The sequence below is a fragment of the Gopherus evgoodei genome, unplaced genomic scaffold, assembly GCF_007399415.2.
Source record: "Gopherus evgoodei ecotype Sinaloan lineage unplaced genomic scaffold, rGopEvg1_v1.p scaffold_49_arrow_ctg1, whole genome shotgun sequence".
Classification (NCBI taxonomy): domain Eukaryota; kingdom Metazoa; phylum Chordata; order Testudines; family Testudinidae; genus Gopherus; species Gopherus evgoodei.
In genome coordinates, this window is record NW_022060070.1 from 614,412 (window position 1) to 626,497 (window position 12,086).

Below are 12,086 nucleotides of genomic sequence, written 5' to 3' on the forward strand. Positions count from 1 at the left end.
GGGCAACCACACAGACTTTGGGCCTGCTGCGACTCCAGACTTCACCTTGTCTCCTGATCGCCAGTGTCTGATCCCAGTCCAACAATGACCCTGACTCTTGCCTCCTGACTTCAGCCTGGTACTAGCTCTGCTTTCTGGTCTCCAACCCCAGCCTGACTCTGACCCTGACTCTTGCTTACTGAACCCAGCTCTAGCGATTCCTCTGACTCCCACTCACTATCATCCCATCTGAGCCCAGCTGTGACTGCTGAGCCAGACCACCTATGTCTTAGTCTTACAGTTTGCCCAGACCCCTCCCGACCCCCTCTGCAGCAGCCCCATAACAGGGTTATGGAAGGGGTGGGTCTACCATTGCCCACTGGACCCCATGGAGTACTGGATCTCCAGGAGCAGGTTGCACAACTCCAAACCGAGAACCATCTGCTGTGGTCCCAACTGGTGCAGCTCCTAGCAGAAAATCAGACACATCACGAGCAGCTAGCATGGTCTCAGAAAGAAAATGCTGTAGTCCAGGCTTGGGTTGGGCCACTGCCTTTTGAACAGAGCCCCATAGTACCACTACCCAAATGTTTGGATGGGAACATAAGAATGGCCATGCTGGGTCAGACCAAAGGTCCACCTAGCCTACTGTCCTGTCTACCGACAGTGGCCAATGCCAGGCATAGGTGCCAGCTCCGTGGGTGCTCCAAGGCTGGAGCACCCACAGGGAAAAATTAGTGGGTGCTCTGCACCCACCGGCAGCCAAGCTCCCCCCCCACCTCCTCCCCACATCCCTGCTCTGCCACCTACCTCACAGAGCTTCCCACTTTGCCGCCGCCAAACAGCTGTTTGACGGCATGCTGGGAGGGAGGGGAAGGAGTGGGAACATGGCATGCTCAGGGGAATGTTCAACCCGGCTCTGCCCCCAGCCCCGCCCTGACTTCACCCCCTTCCGCCCCCATTCCAACCCCTTCCTCAAAGTCCCCACTGTGGTTGACTGCCACTGCACATTGATTGGATGTTTTCAGAGAACTATTCACAACGACTCCAAGATCTCTTTATTGAGTGGTAACAGCTAATATAGACCCCATCATTTTATAGGTATAGTTGGGATTGTGTTTTCCAATGTGCATTACTTTGCATTTATCAACATTGAATTTCATCTGCCATTTTGTTGCCCACTCACCCAGTTTTGAGAGTGAGTGGAACAAGGCAGCCCAACCGAATCATTTTCGGCCTGGACTTAGTGAAGAAGTAAAGAATGAGCTAGCCCACGTTGAGACCCCAACCCACTTGGATGCTTTCATTGACCTCTCTCTCCACATCAATAAATGGCTGCATGAGCGAAACAAAGAGAGGAGGGGGACCCTGTCACAGCTTCACCCACACTCTACATCAAAAACCCCAGGACCAACTGTTAACTGAGGCAGGTTGATCTGTGCCATCAACCCTTGACCCTGGAAGAAAAGGAACAGCGATAGCACATAACGTTATGCTTTTATTGCAGAGTGCCCAGACATGCCTTCATCTCTTGTTCGTCACATACCCTGACCCACAAGGAATCGGGAAACGAGTGAGACAAGGCCATATAGGGGAGTCAGCCAGGGCATCACCATGACCTTATTCTCCAGAAGTATCCCCAGCCCTCAAGAGAATTCAGACACGCTACCTCCACACCAGGACTACGACTGCCCCATAGACTAGCAACCTGTGGCAAAGGTCCCTTACGGACAGATTCATGCAATGTCTAAGCCAGAACTGACAGTGCTGTGTGTGTACATCCAGGAAAACCTGGCCAAGGGCTTCACTCAGTGCTCCACCTCCTCAGCAGGGGCTCCAGTCCTTTCCGTTAAAAAAATGGGTGGAACATTATGCCTTTGTGTAGACTATTGGGCCCTAAACCAGGTGATGGTCTGAAACTAGTATCCCCTGTCCTTAATCTCTGAGTTACGTGATTGTGTGCAGACTGCCAGAGTTGTCACCACCTGGACCTTCAGCGTGCCTACAACCTAGAGCACATCAGGGTAGGAGACAAATGGAAGCCTGCCTTTTGAACTCATTACAGGCACTTTCAATATCTAGTAATACCATTCAGGCTGACCAGCATTCCCATGATCTTTCAACACTTTGTGAATGATGTATTTAGAGACACCCTGGATCAGCATGCAGTCATTTACCTCGATGACATACTTGCATTTTCAGATAATCCCAAGCAGCATGGTTACCACATTTGTTCCATCCTGGAAAGGATACAAAAGCATGGCCTGTTCATGCAACTGGAAAAATGTACCTTTGACCAGTCCCCTACAGAATTCTTGGGTTACATTCTTTCCTCAGACAGCATCAAGATGGACCCCCAGAAGGTGGAGGCCATCTGCAGTTGAGTAGTGTTCAGGTCCCCTCATCCTGGGCTACACAAATTTTTACTGACAGTTCATTCATACTTCTCAGGGAAAACAGCCCCCTTCTCCACAAGGCTGTCAAATTTGTTTGGACATCTGAAGCTCATCATGCTTTCAAACAGCTCAGAGCTGCTTTCACCACCACTTCCATCTAGCACACCCAGACCCAGCTCAAGCATTTACAGTGGAAGCTGATGCCTCCAGTGTAGCCATTGGGATCATACTCTCTGAGAGGCATGGTCCAAAGCAAGTGTTGCACCCCTGTGCCTACCACTCCGGAAAACTCAACTCTGCCAAACAGAATGAGGAGATATTAGATAAGGAGCTACCTGCAATTAAATCAGCCTTTGAAGAACGGCACCATCTCCTCAAGGGACCCAAACACCCAGTGCCAGTCTTTTCTGAATATCTGCCTCAGGTTTGAGCCTTGAACCAAAGACACCTCAGGTGGGCGTTATTCTTCTCTCAGTTTGATTTCATCATCACCTATCACTCAGGAACCAGGAACAGGAAAGTCAATACCAAGAGGGCGAAGAGCCTAACCAAAACCTGAGAACTTCCTTTGTGCCAAAATCCACCAAGACCTGCTTGATCTAATCTGATCTGCTTTGTGGGGCAATCCATTATTCCAGGAGATGACAGAACAGTCTGCGCAAACAAGAGGCAGAACTAAAATGCAATGCTCCACACAGGATGGGATCACCTACCTCAATAGGCACACACACATTCCCCTGGCTAGAAGTGCTCCATCTCTGCCATGACACTCCATGGGGAGGCCATTTTGGCCTCCTTAAGACTTTCCACACAGCTTCCAGTTTCTTCTGGTGGCCCCATACGCAAGCTAAAGTCCAGGACTACGTTGACTCTTGTGACCTGTGTGTGCGGACCAAGATGCCTCCTGTTAAGCTCCTCGGCACCCTTGTACTCCTGGAGACCCCATCTATACCATGGGCCTCAGTCAGTATCAACTTCATAGTGGAACTCCCTGACTCTGATGGCCACATAGTAGCTTTAATTGTTATAGACCAACTGACCAAAACAGTGCACTTCATCCCCTGTAACAGCCTGCCCTCTGCCGAAAAAACAGCTTGACTCTTAGTGGTTCATGTGGTCTACCTTCATGGGCGTTTGGATCATATCACCTCAGACCGAGGCCTGCCGTTTGTCTCTTGCTTCTGGTGTGAAGCACTTCAGCTAATGGACATTCATGCTTTTATCTTCTCCACATACCACCCGACACACAAATGGGCAGACAGAGAGGGTGAACCAAGTACTAGAGCAATACCTAAGGTGCTTTGTCAAGTACCATCAAGATAACTCAGCAGAGAAAGAAGGGAGAACCAGTTATCGTCCAACGCTAACTAGGCCTGCACAGGGCAGAGCACCTTCTATGAAAATCACAGGTTCCACTTGGCCTTGCCAGCAGCCTCCCCGAATCCAGCCGCTTCCAACTGGATCCAATAAATTTATCATATCCATGAGGAGCTTAAGCACCACCTCGAAGACACAAAAATGGAATTTAAGTGGTACGCAGACTATCCACACCAGGAAGACCCAGCTTTCACAGTGGGTCAAAAAGTCTGATTTGCAGCAACACGTCTTCATACAAACAGGCCAGTTCACATGCTAGACCACCAGTTCCTTGGACCCTTCTGGATAGGTTAGCAAATCAACCCTGTCACCTTCAAATTGCAGCTCCCTCGATCTTAGTCATTTTTCCACTTATCCCTCCTGAAACCTAACACATAGGACCCTTTTCCTGATCGATCCCAACAGCCACCCCTGTCAGTCCATCTCCAAAGGCATTCATAGATTCATAGATTGTAGGGCTGGAAGGGACCTCGAGAGGTCATTGAGTCCAGTCCCCTGCCCTCATGGCAGGACCAAATACTGTCTAGACCATCCCTGATAGACATTTATCTAACCTACTCTTAAATATCTCCAGCGATGGAGATTCCACAATCTCCCTAGGCAGTTTATTCCAATGTTTAACCACCCTGACAGTTAGGAACTTTTTCCTAATGTCCAACCTAAACCTCCCTTGCTGCAGTTTAAGCCCATTGCTTCTTGTTCTATCATTGGAGGCTAAGGTGAACAAGTTTTCTCCCTCCTCCTGATGACACCCTTTTAGATACCTGAAAACTGCTATCATGTCCCCTCTCAGTCTTCTCTTTTCTAAAGATGAGGAATATATGGTCCACTCTGTCCTTGACTCTATATTGCAGAGAAGGAGACTGTACTCCCTAAACAATTGGGAGGACTGAACAACACTCCTGGGAACTCACTGCCCATGTCCATGCCCTGACCTGGTAAAAAGGTTTCATCTGGACCACCTGGATAAACCAAGCCCAGTGCCCATTCAGAGGAAGCGTGCCCCTGAAGAAAAGGGACAATTAAAGACTGGTGGACTAGAACCCAGGTTTGCAGAGCCTGACTCCAGACTTCACCTTGGCCTGGTCTCTGATCCAAGCTGACTCTTGCTTACTGAACCCAGCTCTAGCTGACTTCTGCTCACTGGCTATCATCCCTGACGTATAGACCCCAGCCCAGCCCAGCTGTGACCACCAGGCCAAACTGCCTTCGCACTGGTCCCTTACAGTGTGGGTGATGGGGCAGGGGGAGTAGATGGTGGAGGGGTGGTAGGTGATGAGGCACAGAGGTAGGTGATGGGGGAACTGGAGATGCTGGGTAGTGGGATGAAGTGTAGATGAGTGGAGGGGTAAGTGTTTGGGCACTGAGAGGTGGGAGGATAGGTGATGGGGGGCAGTAGGGGAGGGGACACAGCACTGGGCGCTGGTAGGGCAGGGCAAGTGGCGGGTGAAGGGGAGCTGGGGGGCAGCAGGTGAAAGGGGACAGAGCACTGGGGGCTGGAGGGGCAGGGGATGGGGGGCAGTAGGTGCAGGGGGCACTGGGGAAGGGGACAGAGCACTGGGGGCTGGAGGAGCAGGGGATGGGGGATGGTAGGTGATGGGGGCCCTGGGGAAGGACTCAGAGCACTAGAGGCTGGAGGGGCATGGAGTAGGTGCTGGGGGCACTGGCGGAGGGGACAGAGCAGGGGTGCTGAGAGTTGGGGAGTGGGCACTGATGGGGGCACTGGAGGAGGGAGGAGAGCCCTGGGGGCTGAAGGGTCGGGGCATGGGTTGGGTAGGACAGGGGTTGGGTAATGGGGAGATGGGGGGCTGAAGGGTTGGGGCATGGCAGGGGGTGGGTAATGAGGAGCTGGGGGGCTGAAGGGTTGGGGCATGGCAGGGGTGGGTAATGAGGAGCTGGGGGTCTGAAGGGTTGCGGGATGGCAGGGGGTGGGTAATGAGGAGCTGGGGGTCTGAAGGGTCGGGGCATGGCAGGGGGTGGGTAATGAGGAGCTGGGGGACTGAAGGGTTGGGGCATGGCAGGGGGTGGGTAATGAGGAGCTGGGGGCTGAAGGGTCGGGGCATGGCAGAGGGTGGGTAATGAGGAGCTGGGGGTCTGAAGGGTTGGGGCATGGCAGGGGGTGGGTAATGAGGAGCTGGGGGGCTGAAGCGTTGGGGCATGGCAGGGGGTGGGTAATGAGGAGCTGGGGGGCTGAAGGGTCGCGGCATGGCAGGAGGTGGGTAATGAGGAGCTGGGGGGCTGAAGGGTCGGGGCATGGCAGGGGGTGGGTAATGAGGAGCTGGGGGTCTGAAGGGTCGCGGCATGGCAGGGGGTGGGTAATGAGGAGCTGGGGGTCTGAAGGGTTGGGGCATTGCAGGGGGTGGGTAATGAGGAGCTGGGGGACGGTAGGTGCTGGGGGCACTGGAGGGGCAGGGGGTGGGTGCAGGGGGCACTGTGGGCTGGAGAGGCAGGAGATGGGGGCAGGGGGAAGTGGGGGGGGACAGAGCCCTGGGGGCTGAAGGGTCGGGGCAGGGCGGGGGGGGTGAAGAGGAGATGGGGGGCAGCAGGTGCTGGGGGCACTGGAGGGGCAGGGGCAGGGGGTGGGTGCAGGGGCACGGGGGGGACAGAGCCCTGGGGGGTGAAGGGTTGGGGCAGGGCAGGGGGTGGGTGAAGGGAGCTGGGGGGGCAGCAGGTGATGGGGGCACTGGAGGGGCAGGGGCTGGGGCAGGGGCACAGGGGGGACAGAGCCCTGGGGGTGAAGGGTTGGGGCAGGGGGTGGGTGAAGGGAGCTGGGGGGCAGCAGGTGATGGGGGCACTGGAGGGGCAGGGGGTGGGTGCAGGGGGCACTGGGGGGGACAGAGCCCTGGGGGCTGAAGGGTCGGGGCAGGGCAGGGGGTGGGTGAAGGGAGCTGGGGGGCAGCAGGTGATGGGGGCACTGGAGGGGCAGGGGCTGGGGCAGGGGCACAGGGGGGACAGAGCCCTGGGGGTGAAGGGTTGGGGCAGGGGGTGGGTGAAGGGAGCTGGGGGGCAGCAGGTGCTGGGGGCACTGGAGGGGCAGGGGGTGGGTGCAGGGGGCACTGGGGGGGACAGAGCCCTGGGGGCTGAAGGGTCGGGGCAGGGCGGGGGGGGTGAAGAGGAGCTGGGGGGCAGCAGGTGCTGGGGGCACTGGAGGGGCAGGGGGTGGGTGCAGGGGGCACTGGGGGGGACAGAGCCCTGGGGGCTGAAGGGTCGGGGCAGGGCGGGGGGGGTGAAGAGGAGCTGGGGGGCAGCAGGTGCTGGGGGCACTGGAGGGGCAGGGGGTGGGTGCAGGGGGCACTGGGGGGGACAGAGCCCTGGGGGCTGAAGGGTCGGGGCAGGGCGGGGGGGGGGTGAAGAGGAGCTGGGGGGCAGCAGGTGCTGGGGGCACTGGAGGGGCAGGGGGCTGGGGCAGGGGCACAGGGGGGGACAGAGCCCTGGGGGCTGAAGGGTCGGGGCAGGGCAGGGGGGGGTGAAGAGGAGCTGGGGGGGCAGCAGGTGCTGGGGGCACTGGAGGGGCAGGGGGTGGGTGCAGGGGGCACTGGGGGGGACAGAGCCCTGGGGGCTGAAGGGTCGGGGCAGGGCGGGGGGGGTGAAGAGGAGCTGGGGGGCAGCAGGTGCTGGGGGCACTGGAGGGGCAGGGGCTGGGGCAGGGGCACAGGGGGGACAGAGCCCTGGGGGCTGAAGGGTCGGGGCAGGGCGGGGGGGGTGAAGAGGAGCTGGGGGGCAGCAGGTGCTGGGGGCACTGGAGGGGCAGGGGCTGGGTGCAGGGGGCACTTGGGGGGGACAGAGCCCTGGGGGCTGAAGGGTCGGGGCAGGGCAGGGGGGGGTGAAGAGGAGCTGGGGGGGCAGCAGGTGATGGGGGCACTGGAGGGGCAGGGGGTGGGTGCAGGGGGCACTGGGGGGGACAGAGACCTGGGGGCTGAAGGGTCGGGGCAGGGCAGGGGGGGGTGAAGAGGGGCTGGGGGGCAGCAGGTGATGGGGGCACTGGAGGGGCAGGGGGTGGGTGCAGGGGGCACAGGGGGGGACAGAGCCCTGGGGGTGAAGGGTCGGGGCAGGGCAGGGGGTGGGTGAAGGGAGCTGGGGGGCAGCAGGTGATGGGGGCACTGGAGGGGCAGGGGGTGGGTGCAGGGGGCACTGGGGGGGACAGAGACCTGGGGGGTGAAGGGTCGGGGCAGGGCGGGGTGGGTGAAGGGAGCTGGGGGGCAGCAGGTGATGGGGGCACTGGAGGGGCAGGGGCTGGGGCAGGGGCACTAGGGGGGACAGAGCCCTGGGGGTGAAGGGTCGGGGCAGGGCAGGGGGTGGGTGAAGGGAGCTGGGGGGGCAGCAGGTGATGGGGCACTGGAGGGGCAGGGGGTGGGTGCAGGGGGCACTGGGGGGGACAGAGACCTGGGGGCTGAAGGGTCGGGGCAGGGCAGGGGGTGGGTGAAGGGGGCTGGGGGGCAGCAGGTGATGGGGGCACTGGAGGGGCAGGGGGTGGGTGCAGGGGGCACTGGGGGGGACAGAGCCCTGGGGGTGAAGGGTCGGGGCAGGGCAGGGGGTGGGTGAAGGGAGCTGGGGGGCAGCAGGTGATGGGGGCACTGGAGGGGCAGGGGGTGGGTGCAGGGGGCACTGGGGGGGACAGAGACCTGGGGGCTGAAGGGTCGGGGCAGGGCGGGGTGGGTGAAGAGGAGCTGGGGGGCAGCAGGTGATGGGGGCACTGGAGGGGCAGGGGCTGGGGCAGGGGCACTAGGGGGGACAGAGCCCTGGGGGTGAAGGGTCGGGGCAGGGCAGGGGGTGGGTGAAGAGGAGCTGGGGGGCAGCAGGTGATGGGGGCACTGGAGGGGCAGGGGGCGGGTGCAGGGGGCACTGGGGGGGCAGGGCAGGGGGCTCGGGGGGGGGACAGACCCTGGGGGGGAGCAGTCGGGCCGCGGGGACCCTGAGGCGCAGGGATGAAGCGGGGGGACTGGAATGAGAGGGGCACGCGGGGGGCAGGCCGTGGGGGAGGGGGAGGGGCGGAGTAAGTGGGGTGCGGACAGGGGGGGGGACCCAGTGTGGGCGGGTGTGGGGTGGGGAGGGGCGGGGGGACCCAGCAGGGACCCGAGCCGTGAGGGGAGGGGGGAGGGGCGGGGCGGGCCCGAGCTGTGGGGGGGGGAATGGGGGACCCGGGGGACGGGGTGTGGGGGGAGGGGGGACCCGACCCCCCCCGGCCGTTACCAAGGACGCAACGGGCTGCGACGGGCGGGAACCAGCAACGGTCCGGCGGCCGCGAGACTTCGCCCCGCCCCCTGGGCTGGCCCCGCCCCGAACAGCCCCGCCCCCTCCCTCTCCCCGACTGCCCCGCCTCCCGCAACCGGCCCCTCCCACATCCAGAGCGGCCCCGCCCCCTGGGGTGGCCCCGCCCCCTAACCGCCCGCACCCCAGGCCCGCCCCCTCCCTCTCCCCGACTGCCCCGCCTCCCGCAACCGGCCCCTCCCACCTCCAGAGAGGCCCCGCCCCCTGGGATGGCCCCGCCCCCAAACCGCCCCCCAGTCCCGCCCCTCCCTCTCCCCGACTGCCCCGCCTCCCGCAACCGGCCCCTCCCACATCCAGAGCGGCCCCGCCCCCTGGGATGGCCCCGCCCCCAAACAGCCCGCAGCCCAGCCCCGCCCCCTCCCTCTCCCCGACTGCCCCGCCTCCCGCAACCGGCCCCTCCCACATCCAGAGCGGCCCCGCCCCCTGCGATGGCTCCGCCCCCAAACCGCCCCCAGCCCAGCCCAGCCCCCTCCCTCTCCCCGACTGCCCCGCCTCCCCCGACTGGCTCCTCCCGCCCCCCAGAGCGGCCCCGCCCCCACAATCTCCACCTCCCACCCCCCAGTAAGGCCCCGCCCCCTCCCACTCCCCAAGGGGCTCTGTGTGTTGCTCAAGTAGGGGGGGGGGGGGATGAAGTGGGAGATTTTCTTGTGTTTTCCGGGGGGCTGCGTGCGGGGGAGGGGACTCAGTGTCCCCGGGTGTGACTGGTTTAACAAGGTGAGAGGAGAGGGAGTTTGTTGGGACACAGGACCGGAGCGGGAACTCGGGACCCCGGCCGATGGCCTGGAGGATGGAGACCCCAGCGACTGGGGACCTGGGGACCCGGAGACCCAGCTCAGGAGACCCAGCCGGTTCTGGCCTGTAGAAGGACAATGGGCTGTGGGGAGAGGACCCCGGTGACCTGACCAGCCGGTTCCAGCCAGAGGGACCAGAGGACAGAAGAGGGGAGAGGGGGCCCAGGCGCCCTGGAGAGAAGCCAATGGACAGAGGGGGCTTGGGGCCGGGGGTATCAGATGCCCAGCTGGGAAGCAGGGGGGCTCGGGGCTGGAGAGGGGGAGCAGGCAGAGCCCCCCTGGCTGCAGGGGGACTGGGATATGCTAGGCTGAGGGAGGCCAGGCCTGATGCTGGAGAGTTTCCTGTGCTGGGGTCAAACACTCGATAAACCTCCTGTTTTACGCTGGCTGAGATTCGCTCCGGGCTAGAGAACAGAGTGTGTGTGGGGGAGGGCATTATTCCCTCTGGGGGTGGAGGCCCTGGTGCTCCAGAGTGAGGGGCAAGAGACAGACATGCTAAGGCTCAGAGAGGTGCATCTCCAAAAGGTGGAGGGGCCCAACCCTGAGAGAGAGTGGACCCCTGAGAAGGGCTGTTGCACTGAAGGGGATTCCCCCCACAGACTGCATGAGGCCCTGACAACCGGACAAGGGGGTGTGATTGTTGCAGACACCCCTAGAGAGCAGGTGCAACTGCTGACGGGCTGCAGAGAACAACCGACACTCATAGTCTGGCAGCTGCTGGCTGGGTCCCCTCCTCTGCAAGGAGCAGCTGGGGGGGGCGGGTTGGTGCAGCCCAGGTGACCTGCTAGACCCCGAAAGGGACAAAGGACGGAGGACGGCAATGGCTGTGATGGAGGCCGGGCAGCTGGAAGCGAGTCAGTCTCCTGGTTGGGGACTCAGGGGCGAGGGCCCAGTGCTCTCGCCCCCCCATGGACTTTGCCGAACGTCCCCGATCTCGGTGCTGCCAAGCTCTATTCTACGCTGGGCTCCCCACGATAATAACCCGTCTGTGTCACACGCAGGCTGGGAGTCATGGCTGGCTGCAACGTGGGGGGCAGGACCCTTTGGGGGTGAGGCTCCCCCAGGGGTCCCACCCAGGGGGACTTGCTGTGGGGAGCTCACGGGGTGATCAGGGGCTGAACGCTCCCAGGTCAGACCCAGGAGGTGCTGAAGCGGTGCAGGGTCCTTGTCCTGGGACAGGTGCTCTGAGGGGAGATGCTGCCCCAGAGTCCTGCCAGGCATCCCTCTGAGCGAGGTCAGAGCCCCCAGTCGGGGTGCCCAGGACAGAGGAGCAGTAATAGAAGTCCCCTGACTGTCCCCCTGCCCTGTGACGTTATGAGTCTGATCTAATATCTCACTGAAGAATGACAGGGCCAGAAGAGTTAATTAACTCACAGGCTGACCTGACCCAGGCTCTGTGACGCAGTAGGGACTGTGCATGGGGGAAGGGAGGGCAGGGGAGGACTTTAGGTGAGGGACAGGACCTGAGCCTGTAACCTGAGCCAGGCAGGGGGGTAGGGGGAGTTGACACCTTTGCCCAGGAAGCTGGACAAAGAAAGAGACCCGGCTGGAGGGGTTTTTGGTGTCAGTTTGGGCTGGGTGGGAAGAGACAGGAAACCCCAAGTCTGGGGTCAAAGCTCCTTGCCCCCCAGAGGGACCTGACTGAGGGGTCCTGGTTGTACCTACAAGCTCTGTCTTGGAACTGTGTTCCTATCGGCTAATAAACTTTCTGTTCTCCTGGCTGGCTGAGAGTCACAGAGAATCACAGGAAGTGGGGGGTGCAGGGCCCAGACTCCCCTACACTCCCTGACAGCCGGACTTTAGAAACTGGTTAGAAAAATCTGTAAATGAACAGAGCTTTGAAATGCAGCCGCATTGTTAGAGGTAGAAGGGGAGGTGTTTGCTCAGGGCTTGGGATGCCAGCAAACAAGTCTTGTCTATTGCTATAGTTTTAATTCAAAGATCAAAAAAGGAGTATTAGCATTTATGAAGATACTTGAGTGAAATAGTATTATTGTCTATGTGTCTCTTTGAAGGTTGTGGTAACCTGTATCTGAACTGTTTAATGAATAATTACTCTGTGCTAATTGGCAGGATGTTTGGGAGAAGGAGTTAAGCCTATTGTTTTCTCAGGGCAAAAGGCTGCTGGAAATGTATAAGAACCTGGGACACGATCCTGCTTCATCTCAGATCTACTCTGGGTTTCAAGAGGGGGAAACCTTAAGCCACAAGGATTGAGATCCCCAGTCCCTGACTGGAGCCACCCTGAATATGGACATTGGACTGTAACCTATGA

At 60.5% G+C, this 12,086-nt stretch overlaps 2 protein-coding genes across 4 annotated transcripts in view; both read right to left on the reverse strand.

Annotated features, from left to right (window-relative positions):
* The window catches only part of DNHD1 (dynein heavy chain domain 1), a 210,088-nt gene extending 201,088 nt beyond the window's left edge, over window positions 1-9,000 (reverse strand). For all 3 annotated transcript variants that reach the window (XM_030546775.1, XM_030546778.1, XM_030546776.1), the window contains exon 1: window positions 8,943-9,000. The gene's annotated coding sequence lies outside the window, so the exon portion shown is untranslated. The remainder of the gene's footprint in view (window positions 1-8,942) is intronic.
* Window positions 346-8,415, reverse strand: LOC115643006 (vegetative cell wall protein gp1-like; the record flags this gene model as incomplete). Its single annotated transcript, XM_030546755.1, has 2 exons — window positions 346-447; window positions 7,885-8,415. Coding segments are annotated over 2 exons (633 nt in total), but the record flags the coding sequence as incomplete, so codon positions are not given.
* Window positions 9,001-12,086: the final 3,086 nt, after the last annotated feature.